General features: G+C 39.6%; 1 protein-coding gene across 4 annotated transcripts in view; it reads right to left on the reverse strand.

Annotated features, from left to right (window-relative positions):
• The window catches only part of LOC114660340 (G-protein coupled receptor family C group 6 member A-like), a 110,245-nt gene that overhangs the window by 65,261 nt on the left and 27,332 nt on the right, over positions 1-17,652 (reverse strand). Inside the window, exons 6-8 of one of the 4 annotated variants that reach the window (XM_051933854.1) lie at positions 15,358-15,483; positions 9,039-9,150; positions 2,257-2,539 (exon numbers count right to left, since the gene is read on the reverse strand). In XM_051933854.1, the coding sequence (XP_051789814.1) occupies positions 2,257-2,539; positions 9,039-9,150; positions 15,358-15,483 (521 nt within the window). Of the gene's footprint in view, positions 1-978; positions 2,540-9,038; positions 9,151-15,357; positions 15,484-17,652 lie in introns of those variants that run through there. The other 3 variants (XM_051933856.1, XM_028812977.2, XM_051933855.1) reach the window with 3 other exon arrangements.

Raw genomic sequence — 17,652 nt, forward strand, 5'->3', positions numbered from 1 at the left:
AATTTATAGAAAGTTTTTTCAAGTAATAACTGAGCTGCTTAATAAGTGCTTTTTCTAGAATTTTAGAAATTGGTCTAAAATTATTGAAGACAGAAGAATCAAGATTCTTTTTCTTGAACAGGTGTTTAATAACTGCAGTTTGTAAACAGTAAGGGAAGACCCCCATATCTAATAAAGAGTTCACTATGTCAAGTACATTATCAATTATTTGTTAGGCTTTAAAAAAGCCTTTGAGTCTTCCATGGTTTAACAGTGCTGGAGGATTTCTTAAATATCTTTTCAGGTTCCACTATGTCAGCTGCAGCTCTTACCTTAGCATTAACATTTTCCACTTTATTATTCACACTATTAGTTCTATTGAAGTATGCACTACAACCAGATTGATTGTTTAGAATATTAGCAAAAATTGAAGCTGCAGAAGTAGCAAAAGAATTTTTTACAATATGCTTCAAATTATTTGTAGTTATCAGTATTTATATGTTAAATAATATGCAAAAATGATCATAAATGCCAACATCAATGACCTGCCTCACATCAACTTTTACTCCTTTTGCAATCCCTAAATCCAATGAGTGGCCTCACTTATGCGTGGGCTGGCTGACATGCTGAATCAGAGTTCTCTTGCTTTCGGGTCACATTGGCTATCCACATGAAAATTAAAATCACCTACAATTAGATACCGATCATAGTTAGTTGTTATTATGGATACTAAGTCTGAGAATTCCTCAATAAAAGATGCATCATATTTTTGAGGTCTATAAACAGATAACATGAGAGACTAGGTGACTCCTTGAATAACGACCGCTATATATACATTATATATATTTTTACCATTTAATCGGCTTGAGTAAATATTCGCTAAACCACCTCCTTTTTTGCCTTGGTGAATTGAATGAGCAAAGCTGTAATTCAGGAGTGCCGCTTCAATTAATACTGCAGCACAACTGTGACAGTAATTGTGTTTTTTTTTTTTGAGTGAGTGAGATGAATGTGAGAAGTCTTCATTACCAGCCTTGATTCTGACTGGGCTTGCAGCCTGACTGGTGTTGGATGCAGAGTGCACTGCGTGGGTCTCTTCTGGCACTACAGTACCAGGATCATCAAGGCCTGAGTCTGCTTCCTCCAGGTTTGCTGTATTGTAATGCTCTTTTTGGCTTCAGCTGTTCTTTAGGAGATTGTTCTTAAGAAACATATTGAGCTCTATATAAATGTTGAATATTTCAAAAAATTTAAAGGAAAATGAATTAAAACACAACACTACAGCCTGACAAATGGATAACATTGGTCGTAAGGCAAAAGACAGCTATCAACCAACTGACCATGATATTGTAGATTTTTTTGTCAAAATTCAGTTTGTGTGCTTATCCTGAATACAGCATGAAGGCAAACATTAAAATTGCATTTTAATAAAATCACCTTAAGTCATTGTTTAATATTGACAGGAAAATTATATAAATGGTTAATTTTTGGTGGAAATTATTTTTTTTTAAATAGTTTTGGGGGCCAGCCCTATATAAGCTATGCCCAAGGAGAAAATCCAGTGAAATCCCATATGCACAATTTGCAAATTGTACATAGGCAGTAACTCTTGACAAAAAATTTGTGTTTTTTCAATGGCAGTTGCTGTTTCATGAAGTGACAGATGACATGCTGGTTGCTGAAGTCGAAACAGTGGAATGTTGCGTCTCCAAATTCATACCAGCCTTATAAGCAACATGGCGACAGTACTCATAAGTGATGTGTCTTATCCACTGTTGGCTGTTTCTTTCTGGCCTGAAAAGGATGATAAAGACCTTGGGCAGAGTGATGCAACCCAGAATACCCCAAGCAGACAATGCGATGGACACCCCAAGTATCACTGTCTGCAGGTCTTTGATATCACTCATGATTATGAGAATTGTGCAGCCCCAAATAGAAAGGAAGATCAACATGCTGAAGGAGATGGACTGGGACTCACTGAAAGCAGGAGGAAGAGCGTTACTCTTGATGGCTAACCCCCAAGTAGCCAAACAAAGGAGCCCGAGGTAGCCAAAAGAAATGTAGTACCAGTACTTGTTGTTGCAGTCACAGGCCATGTTGGTATATTGCTTTGCTTGGGGCAAATAGGTGAAGTAAAGGGGATCCTTCAGCATCCATGCTAGGCAAATGGTTACCTCTCCCAGAGTACCCACTGTGATGATGATAATATAGAAGTGAAGCTGAAACTTGTTTGGTCTTTCTGCTTTGTTGGCAAAGGCAATCAAAATTCTGCAGGACCTGGCAAGAATACTGGAGAGGCAGACCGAGAATCCCATAGCCGAGAGAGGCAGACCTATCAGACATGTGTTATTTGTTGGGGTCACAGCAAACAGGAGGGCACTGGAGAAAGCAATAATGAGACCCGTCAAGTAGCAGTAGAAGATCTTCCCTCCAGACATTTTCACAATGGGAGTCTTAGCATGTGCTAGAAAAACTGCCAGGGACCCCACACACAGGACGATGCCCAACGGGGACAGAATGTAGATCAAAATGTCAGGGACAATAGTGAGAGGCAGGCAGTCTGCAAGGATTAAAGGGAACAGAAGGAAAGGACGTCAGCCAAATAAAAAAAAATAAGTTCTGCTACTCTAGGCACTTAAATGGTATTCACAATCCAGATTTTTTTCCTTGGAAAATGAATTTCACATGTAAATAGATTTATAAGGTTGCAGAATTCATATGAATTGTGGTAGATGGGGTGGGGTAGAGTTCTTGTCCCAGGCAACCACTTAACATCCATGCACCCACTCACAATGTGAACAGAAGGGCTATGAGGCATAAAGGTGATGGAGCAGATAAAATGAACCAAGTGTCTCAGTTAAGGGAGATGGTCAAGTGGAAGTGGGTCACCCTAGGGTTATGCCCAGAACCCTGCAGCGTATTGTGGCCAGACTGCTCTTGGCAGGCAAGAAGTGAATGTTCCACTAGATGAAGCTCTGGTCTCGTCTCCCTTGTCATGAAACAGGCCAGTTGGAGCTTTAAAGTGACAACAGCATTCAACTGGAGAGAAGTAGACAGGCCAGATAAGTTTCAGAAAAGATGTTGGAGGTGAGAAAAAGCAGGATCATGCGTAGATGGGCAAGTGCGGTGGGCAGCACATGGGTTAGACAGGAGCTTCACCTGCAGTCAGGGAAAGGCCATCAGGTTTAGAGTTTTACCCCTTTACTTTGCTGTCTTCTCTGTGTTCCTCTCCTTATAGTTTTTATTTTATTAATTCCATGTATTTTCTGGGTTCTGTGAGTCACAAAGAGAACTGCTACTGTTGACAATGTTGTAATTAATGTTCATAAGAAATGGCTTAGAAAGGGTGTTCTATCTTCTCAGTAAATCACATTAGAAATATTAATTCTATCACTCATAAAAAAACATTTTTTATTAATGAAAATAGTTAAGTACTTAAAAATCTATATATATAATTCACTAAAGCAGCCGACCATGGCAGGCAAGACGCGAGACAGAGCCCCGCTCACCAACAATTCACTAAGCAACCGACCATGGGATACACACTTCATACAGCGATTCCCAACCGCAACAAGATGCTTATTCTTAGATGGTTCTCCCAGTGGTGGGCCGTCAGGGCCTGCAAGGCCTTCTCTGCTGGCCTAAAAAAATATCTGAATCACAAACTGATGTTAATTATATTTTGTCCATGAATACTTATTAAAGAATTCCAAATAGTCTGTCTGCTTCCTTTCATAGCTATTCCGATGGCTGTGCTGCTTCCAGACATGTATTTTCGTATTAAAGCATTTAACCAATCACATTTCAGCCATCATTTGTTGCCAGGCAGGGTCAAAGTCAAAGAAGTCTGCCTGGAGGCCTTCACAATCCATTCTGCATGCCCTCTAACACAAAATAAATGTCGATTAAACTGTTGCTTCAACCAATCAGATTTTGAGTTGCTTTCACTAGGGCCCTCTAGCAGGCATACGGCAACGTCACCGTATTCAGACCCGTTGATTGGATAGGATGGTGCGGATGGTGTAATAGAAAAATCTGAATGAGAGCATCATGGGGCAGCTGTACACATTGGTATGTTTGGCAGTGACCATTCCCGTGTCTACTGCTTCTGTCGAGCGGACATTTTCAGCCCTAAAGCGAATTAAAACTTATGCCAGAAATACGACAGGGCAGGTTCGACTTTCAGCATTAGCTTCGATGGCGATAGAAAGGGACTTCGTGATGGAACGGATAATCTGTACGACAGAGTAATTGAACTGTTTTTGAGGAAAGAGAGGAGGATGGATTTTGTTTACAAATATTCCGAATTTTTGGTGAGTAAAATGTTGCGATTTTCCTAAATAATATTGCAAGTTTATGAGTTATTATTGATGTTTTTTATGTGTGTCGTGGGCTGTAGCTGCAGTAGAAAGGAACTTGTTCACCACTGGTTTGTCTATTCAATAAAGGCATTTATTGTGGCTACAGGAGTTATCTATCTGCGATGCAACGGCTCTTTATACTGTATTTCTGCATATTAAGATGGTATTTATAACCATAAATTAGTTTTTGAGGGGCGGGTTGATTCAGACGGAGCACTACTGAATGCCTAGGTGTGAAATGCACAGTCCGCCACTGGGTTCTCCTCCTGCCACCCTCGCAAACTGTTTTACACGCTGCATACAGCAATTCCCATCCGCGAGAAGCATGCTTCTTCATAGATGGTTCTGCAGGAATGGGGAAAACCTTTGTCTACAAAAACCTGATTCATACAATACTAAGAGCATAGTGTATTTGTTGGCTTGCCCGCCTGCCCGCCCACCCAACTGTTACCAGCATTCACCGCAATGTACTGGAGTGTAAAACTATCGCAGCTGCTACCTCACGAACTGTCCTTATTCCCCGGATATCCCTGACCCCAACAGATTCAAATTTGCCTTTTACTTTTACACGCAGACAATTTCCTGTTAGATTGGCCTTTGCAATGACAATTAATAAGGCACAGGGACAAACTTTCAAAAAGATATGCCTGTATCTGCCAAACCCAGTTTTCAGTCACAGACAATTATATGTTGCTCTCTCCAGAGTTCCGTCTTTTCATTCACTCACAGTTGTATCCTCAAACCCACCCCATTTGAAGAACTGTATCCTTCAGGGAGTGTTCAGTCATCAATAAATAATTATGCGGCAGTTGGCTAGTATGGTATATTTGAATTAATGTTGATTAGACTAGTGCTTGTGTGAAGCAGATTCAGTCATAAAGGTATAGCTTCCTATCGATGTGACTGTGATTAGTACTTGTAAGAGTGACAGTTAATAAAGTAACTTTAGAAAAATTAGAAACGTTTAGACAAGAATAGGCCGTTCAGCCCAACAAGGCTCGCCAGTCCTATCCACTTAATTCCTCGAAAATATCATCAAGTTTTGAAGGTCCTTAAACTCCTACTGTCTACCACACTCCTTGGTAAGTTATTCCTTGTGTTTATGGCTCTCTAAAGAAAAAAAAAACCCTAATGTTTGTGCGAAATTTATCCTTAAAAAGTTTCCAGCTGTGTTCTTGTAATTTTAAACACTTCAGTCATGTCACCTCTTAGTGTCCTTTTGCTTAACATAAAAAGCTGTGTTAATCTTTCCTCATAACTTATCCCCAGGAGTCCTGAAAACATCCTACTTTCTCTTCACTTGGCCATTTTCTAGCACTGCTATGTCTTTACACAAAGAACTCCAGGTGAGACCTAACCAGTGTGTTATAAAGCCTGAGCATAACCTCCTTGGACTTGTACTGTACACATCATGCTGTATAACTTAACATTCTGCTAGCCTTCTTCATGGCTTCTGAACACTGTCTGGCAGGTGATAATGACAAGTCCACTGTGACTGCTAAAAAATTCACTAAGCTGTACTTCTAATTTTCAGACCTCCAATTGTGTATTCAAACCTCACGAGGAGAGGCCCTGTGTTTAGAGAAGAGACAGCTAGAAGAGAAACCGGGATTGTGAGAGACTGTGGGGGGTGTTTGGTGGCGGTGCACATAGTGACCTTGTATATAATAGTGTTGTGAATAAACGTGGTGATGAGTGGAAACGTGTCCTCCTGTGTGTGTCTGGGCCGTCCTATTTCACAGTGGCATAGTCGGCAGGATGCTGCACCTGGCTCAAGGTGAGGACCTGCATTCCAAATAATATCTGTGAAAGGCCTGGCACAACAGGGGAGCTCACCCACGTCTCGCAGGGGCGGCGTGCACCCAACCCCGCAGCTGCAGAGTGTGTCGCGGACCATTGGCGGTCCGTTGGTGGACTTTGAGAGTCAGGGGCGGCTCACCAACGCGGCAGCATCGAGAGGAGCTCTCGGGAAAGAGAGGCTGCAGCTGGGAAAGCCGCAGCCTCTCCTCCTGACAGGCACGGGATTGGACAGGCCCTGTGTTTAGAGAAGAGACGGCTAGAAGAGAAGCCGGGATTGTGAGAGACTGTGGGGGGGTGTTTGGTGGCGGTGCACATAGTGACCTTGTATATAATAGTGTTGTGAAAAAACGTGGTGATGAGTGGAAACGTGTCCTCCTTTGTGTGTCCGGGCCGTCCTATTTCACACTTCCTACATGTAATACTTCACATTTACTGACATTAAATTTCATCTGCCACACATCTGCCCAAGCCTCTTTAATGATTCAACAGATTCTTCATTATTTGCCAATCCACCTAGTTTGGTTTCATCTGCAAACTTAACCAGCTTATCATTTATATTCCTTTCCAAATCATTTATATATATTATGTTGTTTACATTTATATTATATATCTTTGCAATGCATTTCAATCCAAATAAAACAGATACACAGTATGTATTCAAATCCAACAATATTCTAAATTATGTAATTTCTTTTAGAGACGCTCTGTGCAGTGGCAAGTAGCTGAACATATTTGTGGCAAATTGACATAAAAGAACAACAGGACATAAGAAAAATGCATTGGTGGTTTACACCTGTGTCAACATTGCGGTGATTTAGTTAGCTCACTCTTTTATCCTGACTTTGATGTCACAATAATGTGAATGTTTGAATATTTCTACAAAGTGAGTTCTCAAACGTTACGTGACTTACTTCATGTCACACAGGGAGGCAATGGTGGGGGCTAAATAGCAATCTCATGGTATACAGTCCACCTTATTTCTTACTAGGAAATATGCAGTTTAAAAAAAAAGACTACATGACTATTCATTTTCATTGTCTAAAGCTTTTTAACATTTGACTCTGTAATACAGGGGATTCAGAAAGTAGTCAGACCCCTTCACTTTCTGCGCACTTTACTGTGTTGTAAATTTAATTGTAAATGGATAAGTTTGTCATTTTTACCCATCGATCTACACTCAGAATGAAAACGGGTTTCAGAAAGCTTTGCAAATTTATTAAAAAAATGTTCTCCTTCATGTATTCGTGCCCATTGCCTTGCCTGTCTTATTTGTTTTCAGGTTCTTCCTGTTTACTTTAATTGTCCTTGGAATGTGTTTAGAACTTGATTGGAGTTCAAACTGAACTGATTAGACATCGCTTAGAAAGGCACCCACACCTGTGTATAGAAGGTCCCACAATTCACACTGCATATTGCAACAAAAAAACAAGCCATAAAGCCAAAGGAACTTTCTGTAGACCTCTGTGATCAAATTGTCGTGAGCATTGATTCAGGACAAGGGTATAAAACTAATTTCTAAACCTGTGAGTGTTCCCAGGAGCACACTGTTCTCAATAAATGTAAAACAGACAATTTTGGAACCACCAAGAGAATTCATAGAGTTAGCCATTTGGCCAAACTAAATAATTGGGCCTTGGTCAGGGAGGTGACCAACAACCCAATTATCACTCTAACAGAGCTTCAGAAGTCCTCCGCTGAGATAGGAGAACATATCGGAAGGATGTGGATTTCATCAGTCAGGCATTTATGGTTGAGAGGCTAGACGGACGCCTCTCTTGAGTAAAAGTTTGCCAAATAGAATTTAAAGGACTCTGGAAGCATAATGAAAAAGATTCTCTGGTTTGATGAGACAAAAATTGAGGTCTTTAAGCAGAACTACAAGTACTGAGACTTGGCACTGCTCACCCACTGTCTAATACAATCCCTGCGACGAAGAATTGTGATGGCACAATCATGCTGTGGGGGTACTTCTCAGTGGCAAGGACAGGGAGAATGAATGCAGACAAAATACACAAAATACAGAGAGGTCCTTGAAGAAAACCAGAGTGCATGTGACCTAAGACTGGGACAGCAATTCACTTTTCAGCTCGGCAATGGCCCACAGCATACAACAAAGACAATGTTGGAGTGGCTACAGAACAAGTCTCTGACTTCCTTTGTGTGGCCCAGACACTTAAGGCCCACAGAACGTCTGTGGAGAGACCAGAAGATGGCCATTTACATAGACTTCCCATCCAATCTAATGGAGATGAAGATGATCTGCCAGGAAGAATGGGATAAACTGCCCAAATATGCAAAGCCTGTAGAGAATTACCCAAGAACACTTGAAGCTGCCATTGCCGACTAAGGGGCTTTCACAAAGTACTGAATTAAGGATTTGAATTCTTATATGAGTGAGAGATGATTAATAATTTTGCCAACCTTTCTGAAAATATATTTTCTCTTTGTCGTTATCAGTTATTGAGTTTAGACTGATGGGCAAAATGGCAAATGTATCTATTTAAAATTAAATCCAGAACACAATAAAGTGTGTAGAAAGTGAAGGGATCTCAATACTTTCTGAATCCATTGTAGATCTTCAGCAAAACCAGTTTGTTTTAAAGGAACAAATTCAAGGCTTTCCTCAGAATAATGCAGATATGCTGAGACAGCTTAGCTAACACAGTGAGATTGATGGACTGATTGGTCTCCTCTTGTTTGTCAAACTTGTTATGTATTTGCAAATGTACTCAACTATTCTGACTAAAAGTTTCAGAAAATTATGAATTAAGAAAGAAATACTTGTGTATATAAAAATCAACACAAACAAACTTTAAGCGTTTAATGCATGGTGTGTTTAGAAATCTGAAAATGAAAGGTAAATAAAATCAGAGCCTTCAAACTCTTGCTGGTATTTACCTGTTCCATTGCTGAAAGTCCCTCCTGAGCAGGGCTGACATTGCATACAGCAGTGTCCAATCATTACACTTCTTTCTGAGACTTTACAAGATTGAACACACAAAGAACTCTGCTACAAAGTAAAAGAAAGTATAAAGTATAGTTATAAATTATACAAATGGAGAAAAGATCATACACAGTTGAGGATTCACCTGCACATGAAACAAATAAAGTTAGTAGAAAAGAAAAGAATATGGTGTAGCGCAGCAGAAGCAGTCAGGTAAGCCACACAAAGGTGGCCAAACCTGACACCTGTGAAGCTATAAAGAGTCACCCGAGTGGCAGAAGCTGTGTGTGAAGTCAACCTACCACCTCCTTCTTGTTACCATCTTTGGTATCATACCAAAACTCTCTATGAAAGTGTCATATTTCACTCTTGTTTCGTTTTTTCTTTTTTGGGTCATTACTAATGTTGATCGTTAAATCTCTCAAAACTTGTCACTGCTGGAGAAACCAGCTGAAAGTTCAAATCTGCCTATATAAGATTATGACTTTGGGTGGATGGGAACTAAAGTTTTTGGGATAGGAGATAATGCACATTAAGGTTAACGCCAAGGCTATCGACTATTACTGTAGTTAATTATTTTTAAACATTAATGACTCAAATTTGTATTATTCTTTTCATCAATTTAAAGATTTTAATGTATACAGAATTTCATATATTTAAATAATTTTTAATTGAGTTTTAATTACATATAATAATTATATACTATTTTGGGTATCGAAAATGGTATGGAATTTCAGATCCTTAGCTAGGATCATATCGAAGTTTAAAATTTTGGTATTGTGACAACTCTAGTCTACATAACAAAGAATCTGGGTGTGGAAATAAAAGAATTCATGCTTAGGACAGGGCCACCCCAAAATCTTTTCACGATAAAACAGCTTACAATTATAGTTCAAGTAGCATCACAACAATGATCATGTAACACAATTGAGACCGATGTCTTAAAATCCTCGACTACAAAATGGCGGCATGAAATAATGATAAAACCAAACAACAAGTTTAAAATGAAGAAACAAAGTGAAAATGAAACCAAAAAGAGCAGCATTCAAAACTGTTAGGATTTTATTTTCTATTTCTCCTTTCTCCTTCTTTCTTTTATTTTTTCTCTATCGCTAAATGTGAATCTTATGTTTCTTTTTGGATTATCCATTTGCTTTAATAGTTATAAAATATTTTGGACTGTTTAGTCCGCCACTTTGTATTTTCATGATCACTGCCATTTTGGGCTCTACTTGTTAGGGGTCATTCCTCAAAAGGTGAGACCATCAGGTAATGAAGGTGGAAAGAAAAACAAAAACAAAAATGCCAAAAACGATTTGCCTGAATGATTACCCTGGACAGTTTTGTTGTGATTTGCAGCACACAAAGTGGTGAAATGCTATGAGGCCTCTAAAAGACCCATAAAAATAGGCCAGGCTCCTCCATAGACTTCCCAAAAAAGGCCTCACCTTAGGCAGCCTGACCCAAAACACTTCAGCCTGACCCAAAACGCTTCAGCCTGCCCAGGCCCAAAAAGGGAATCTGGCTTCAAAAGTTCTAAATCTATCCTTTAATGTTCTAAAATGTACAAAGTACATATAAATGTCCAACAAAGGAAAGGAACCATGAAAACAACCATGAAAACCCATGGTTTGCAAGGTAATACAAAAATCTTTATATTTTATGATCTTTATTAAAATAAGCAAAAAGAAGGGGGTTGAGGTGGGATGATGTGCTTGGCCACTGAATTACTTTCTCCCTGTTCTTCCTCAGGAATGCAGCAGTGCCCTTGAATGTTTGTTTTGGGTCATTATGATGTTGAAAGAGTGCCCCAGATCCAGGGTACAGAGAGATGGTAGCATCTTCTTCTTCAGTATGTCACAGTAAATCTGCAAAATCAATTTGCCATCAATGAAGTGCAATTCCCTGACACCTGCAGTACAATCCCACAGAAGAACATTGCCACCACCATGCTTCCTTTTTCATTATACGCTTCCTCCTTGTGACTCCATACTTTTTGGATGCCATCAGTTCCATAAAGATTTACTTTTGTCTTATCACTCCAACGTATAGAGTCCCTAAATGTCTTCAAATTTGTCAAAATGATCCCTGGCAAATGCTAAATGCTTTTTGTTAATTGGGGTTTAGCAGTGGCTTACTTCATGGATGACACCCTTGCATTGTGTCACAGGAAACACTCACTCCAGTTTAGCATGCTACTGCTTTAGCTAACTGTGATGAACTTGCCTGCAGATTTTCCTGAGTTCTTCTTATCACAAAATGTTCATATCAAGGTGTTAGTTTCATGGACGGCGTGGATGTCTTGGAGAGGGTGTCACAAGTTTTTTCAATTTATGAATTACTTTTGCCGCTTTATTTCGACTGATTAACAATGCTTTACTAATTTTCATGTAGCTTTGACCATACTTGTGTATAGAAATTACTTTCCTTCTTAAGTCTTGTGACATTTCTCTCTTATATGGTGCCATTATTGCCAGCTTTGAATGGGAGAAGATTTTGCTTGTTAAACACCACCCTTAATTTTCAGTTATCTGGTGAAGACCTGTGTAATGATTGGTTAGACTCATCTGTTGTTGAATTCCTGTTAATTATCATTTTATCAAGTGTTATCTTAAGACCTTAAATGGGGTGTACTCATTTTTTCACCATGATCTTAAATCATTTTGTTAAAAAAAATCCAGTTTTGTTTTTTATACTGACAAATCTCATTTGCAACCAATAAACCACATTTGCTGAACGGTTTTATAGTATAGGATCCCATAAAAAGTAATAATTCTAAAGGGAAACAAATCAATTTCTGAAAAATCATTTAGGGTACTATTCATTTATGCTGGGCACTTGCTGGGAAATTAAAGTAAACATAATAATGGCAATGTAAAACCTTTTATGTGTTGTTATTCATCTCAAGTTAGATTAAAATTTAGATTATATTTAATATTTCATGATGATGTTAGTCATGTACTGAATTAAAATTGAGCCTGCAATTATCTGCATGAAATAAACTACAAATAAGCAAAATGCCGTTTCACATATTTTCCAGAAAACTGCATTAAGTCAGCAGATAAACTGAAAGATGACCCAAAGAGATTATTTCAGTATTTTAGTAGTAAAAGAACAGTCAAAGAGAAGGTGAAGTACATCAGGGATAGTAAAGGGGAATTAAAAAAATACAGACAATGAAATAGCGGATGCTCTAAAGTTGCATTTTTCTATGGTCTTCACAAGTCAGGAAGTGGATAACCTTCCAGCAATAACAGGGACTACTAAGGAGTTACTGAGGATTTGTAAATTGTATAGGAAGAAGTATTAGATTAAATAGACTAGAATCAAACAATTCAACAGTACCAGACAATATTTATCCTCGAGTTCTTAAGGAGTATGGCGAGTATATATATAAACCCTTGAATATTTAGGAAATCACTATGTACTGGGAAAATTCTGAAGGACGGGAAAATGGCAGATATTATCCCATTATAATAAAAGGGTGATCAAGCAGATCTAAGCAACTATAGGTCAGTAAGCTTAACAAGCATCACAGGAACATTAATGGAAGGAATTATTACTAATTATTAATACACAATGGGAGGTCTGAATTCGTAGTGGACATGTCACTATCAACTTCCAGACAGTGTTCAGAAACCATTAAGAAGATCAACAGAATGTTAGGTTATATAGCGACCTGATGTGTAGAGAATAAGTCCATGGAAGTTCTGCTCAAGCTTTATAACACACTGGTTAGACCTCATTTGCAGGACTGTGAACTGTTTTGGTCACCAAGCTACAAAAAGGAAATAGCAGCACTGGATAAAGTCCAGAAAAGAGTGACTAGGCTGATTCCAGTGCTACAGGGTAAGATTAAAAGAGCTGAGCCTTTTATATTTAAGAAAAAGAGGAAAAACACATACAATATATACAAAACAAGTTTTACGAAAAATATTCATAACATACTAGGATACCTTTAATATAATATACAAAATGATCTTTAAATATCAATAAAAGCTCTAAATTTGAAGAAAACAAACTTAAGTCAAGGATGAGAGCCTGGCTAAACTTTAATATAAAGGTCTGCATCAGACACTTCCTAATTTGTCCAAGTTTGTGGATCAAACCAAAAACCTAATTTTCTTTCTTTCTTTCTTTCTTTCTTTCTTTCTTTCTTTCTTTCTTTCTTTCTTTCTTTCTTTCTTTCTTTCTTTCTTTCTGTCACTTTGACCTTGATCATCAATTTATGTTCACATTTATTTATTTCACATTTAAATTCTTGATTTTGATGCTCTCTTTTTTGGAATTGTAACTACAATTTTTGTCCCACATTCTGGGGTTTGTTATTTGATTCTTACTCTCCTGGTTTTAATCTTGGCTCATTTATTTTACCTGACACATCTCGTGATTCCATTTCTTTATTCATACGGAATCTGCCTAGTGCAGTTAGTACAAATGGAAACTAAGAGGTGACATCATTGAAGGAATTAGTCCAGTGGATTGAGACTGTTGTTTTAAAATGAGTTCTTCAAGAACACGAGGACACAGTTGGAAACTTGTTAAGGGTAAGTTTTGCAAAAACATTAGTAAGTTCCATAGACACATGGAATAAGTGACCAAGTAGTGTGGTAGACAGTAAGATTATAGGGACTTTTAAAACTTGACTTGATGTTTTTTAGAAGACTTAAGCTTAAATTAAATTAAGAGCTTGATTCTTCTAGCATTCTAAAGTTGGTGTTCTTTATCATGACTTGAAGATACAAATGTATTAGGATCAGAGAACTAGCATAATATATAAATATATACTGTATATATACTATATATATATTGTGGCAGGCGGTCGGCTTCCATGCCCAGCTGGGTCGCCCCTGTACACTATATTCAGGGGAAGCAGCCTTGGACATTGCAATACTGCCCCCTGGACACTAGATGGCCGCCCCCTGGGCTGGAGCAGCACCTCGGGTTCCCACAGGGCCCCATGGGAAATGGAGTTGGGGGCAGCCCTGCTGGGTCCCGCAGGCACCACCAGGGGGTGCTGTGTTTGGGACTCCTGAGCCCGTATGGGCAGCATATTCGTCACACCTGGAAGTGCAGCCTTTTCTTGGTGATCAAGCACCTGAAGCACTTCTGGGTGAACTATAAAAGGAGGCAGCAACCACCACTCAGGGCCAGAGTCGGGTGGAAAGAGGACAAGGTTGCCTGGGAGGAGTGTGGTGCCAGAGGATTGGTTTGTTTGTGCTGTACTGAAGTGCTTTTGGGACTGTGTTGTGCCTGTGGGGTTCATGGGGAAGATGTGCCCAACAGGTGAAGAAAAAAAAGTCTGTGTCATTTTAACACATGCCTTAGTGTGAATCTGTGCCGTGTCGGGTGCTATATAGCGCCTTATTCACAATATATAAAAGTACACAAGTAAAGACGCTAATATGTTTGCAAAATTCAGATGTTAGAGATGCTGCCTTCTTAAATACAAATGTCACATTGCACAGCAATAACTAATAGTAGATCTAAAAACACTTATTTTCCATCCATCCATTTTCCAACCCGCTGAATCTGAACACAGGGGTCTGCTGGAGCCAATCCCAGCCAACACAGGGCACAAGGCAGGAACCAATCCTGGGCAGGGTGCCAACCCACCGCAGGACACACAGAAACACCAAGCACATCCAACCATCCATCCATTTTCCAACCCGCTGAAACCGAACACAGGGTCACGGGGGTCAGCTGGAGCCAATCCCAGCCAACACAGGGCACAAGGCAGGGAACCAATCCCGGGCAGGGTGCCAACCCACCGCAGGACACACACAAACACACCCACACACCAAGCACACACTAGGGCCAATTTAGAATCGCCAATCCACCTAACCAGCATGACTTTTGACTGTGGGAGGAAACCAGAGCGCCCGGAGGAAACCCACGCAGACACGGGGAGAACATGCAAACTTCATGCAGGGAGGACTCGGGAAGCGAACCCAGGTCCCCAGGTCTCCCAACTGCGAGGCCGCAGTGCTACCCACTGCGCCACCGTGTCGCCCACACTTATTTTTTCCTAGCTTAATAAAGATACAAAGTATGCAACATTTCCTATTCTCCTCACACTTAGGATAACTGAACGCAAAGTATAGTGAGAATATAAAGAAGAAAAGTACAAAATATAAAAATACACAGCATTTTTAGTTCTTATTATTTTGCATTCTATTTAGTAATCTTAGATTCAATGTATTTACATAGTTTTATAAACTTTTTAAAAAAGGCTGTTACTGATTTTAAACCAATGAATCTATAAATACTTACAGGTCGAGAAACACTGTAGCAGTTCATATTTTTGTGTGTTTTATTTGTATCAATATTGCAAACTTTGAAGTCATATTCATTTTGAATTGCAGCACTAATCAAGCTCCTTAACAGTGATGTTTCATTCTAGATAAAAACAAACAAACAAATAAATAAATACAGTTCATGTCTCAACAATTTACTATGTATGCTTTCACATTCCACAGATTATCTAAAATAATATTTGTTCACTTCAGCAGTCTCGGAAGCCATGGTTACGATTAGCTAGCTTTGTAAATCTTAAGGTTATACAGAAAGTTGGCTTCATGTGCTTTGATCTTGCTGGGGGTCTCTACGCCTCATTCAGCCCAGCATTGAATGCAATTATGCTTTTGGCCACATGGACCTGGTAGAGAGAGAAGGAGAGGGATGCTGTCAGAAGAAGTGGAGCCATCCTGAGAAGCCATTAAGAGTGTCCATGCCAGTGAAGCTGAGTGATAGAGAGAGCATCAAGTAGTTAAACAGTAGAACTTACGAGTCCTTTTTTTTTTTGCTTAAGTCCATCCATTGACCTTACTATGCGGCAACTGGTGATTTCCAGAAGGATCCTGGGTGGATTGGGCAATTGAGAAAATGACAAGTGAGGGATGTGAAGTGGACACACAGCATAAATGTCCAGGCAGGGCACACAGCATAAAAAAAATAATGGAGCAGCATGGAAGGAGCCATGGAAGATTTTTCACGTGAGGGAGAGACACGGTGTTTCTCAATGAATTAGGCTTCCAGCACCATTGATTATAAAATGACATCCATAAAAAACATCACACATAATGAAATCTATGAACAGTTTATCCATCCATCCATCCATTTTCCAACCCGCTGAATCCAAACACAGGGTCACGCGGGTCTGCTGGAGCCAATCCCAGCCAACACAGGGCACAAGGCAGGAACCAATCCCGGGCAGGGTGCCAACCCACCGCAGATGAACAATTTATTTTGTTGTGTAATACAACCATCAAATGACGGCATTAGAGTAACGTTCCACTCAAAATTGATACTGTTGTACATTACTTACGTCATGTAGTTTGTAGTGATGGCTGAGAAAAATTTCAATCTCATGTTTTCTTGGAGAACAGACATTACAAACTTTTTGATAGAATAGGCATCTATGGTGGGCAACACCGGACAACAGCAAATGATGTCAAAAACATCCATGAAGAAAATTTCACATTATTCGTGGCACATAATCCACACTTGAGGACATTCAGTTGTATTCTCACAACATACAAAATGCATGTGTTTTTTGTTAAACTATTACTAAGCAAGGGGCGGCACGGTGGCGCAGTGGGTAGCGCTGCTGCCTCGCAGTTGGGAGATCTGGGGACCCGGGTTCACTTCCCGGGTCCTCCCTGCGTGGAGTTTGCATGTTCTCCCCGTGTCTGCGTGGGTTTCCTCCGGGCGCTCCGGTTTCCTCCCACAGTCCAAAGACATGCAGGTTAGGTGGATTGGCGATTCTCAATTGGCCCTACTGTGTGCTTGGTGTGTGGGTGTGTTTGTGTGTGTCCTGCGGTGGGTTGGCACCCTGCCCGGGATTGGTTCCCTGCCTTGTGCCCTGTGTTGGCTGGGATTGGCTCCAGCAGACCCCCGTGACCCTGTGTTCGGATTCAGCGGGTTGGAAAATGGATGGATGGATGGATGGATGGATATTACTAAGCAAATACCAACGCAATTTAAAGTAATCTACAAACAGAAAGCATCTTTATGCGGAATCGCACTTTTTTGTTTTGTTTTTTTGATATCATTTGTTGAGGGTCAGCGTTGGCTACCATATATGCCTATTCTATCAGAAACTTTGTTATGTTTGTTCTCTACAGCCATCACTATAAACTACATGGGGTACGTAACATATAAAAAATATACAGTATGTCATTTTTGGTTAGAGCATTTCTTTAAAAAATATATCCCAATTAACACTGGGCAGAAGATCATTTTCTTAATTGTTTATGCTGTGGTCTAGGTTGGGTCACCTCAATTCTGACTTAACATCTCCATAATAATGCATTGGCTTAGCTTTATTTGTGCAAACTTACAAGGAAGGAACTGTTAATTGACTTTGAGAGGTGCAGAAGGGTATAAGCAGTCCATTAACAGTTTCTTCCTTGTAAGTTTGCACAAATAAAGCTAAGCCAAAGCATTATTATGGAGATGTTAAGTAAGAACTGATATACTGCAATATCTGATCTCCAAGTATAGTGGAGAAAGTAAGAATGCAAAAGTGAAGATGAGAGCAAATGAGCTAGAAGAACTGGAGCCCCT

Source organism: Erpetoichthys calabaricus, chromosome 11 (assembly GCF_900747795.2).
Source record: "Erpetoichthys calabaricus chromosome 11, fErpCal1.3, whole genome shotgun sequence".
NCBI classification, from domain to species: Eukaryota; Metazoa; Chordata; class Cladistia; order Polypteriformes; family Polypteridae; genus Erpetoichthys; species Erpetoichthys calabaricus.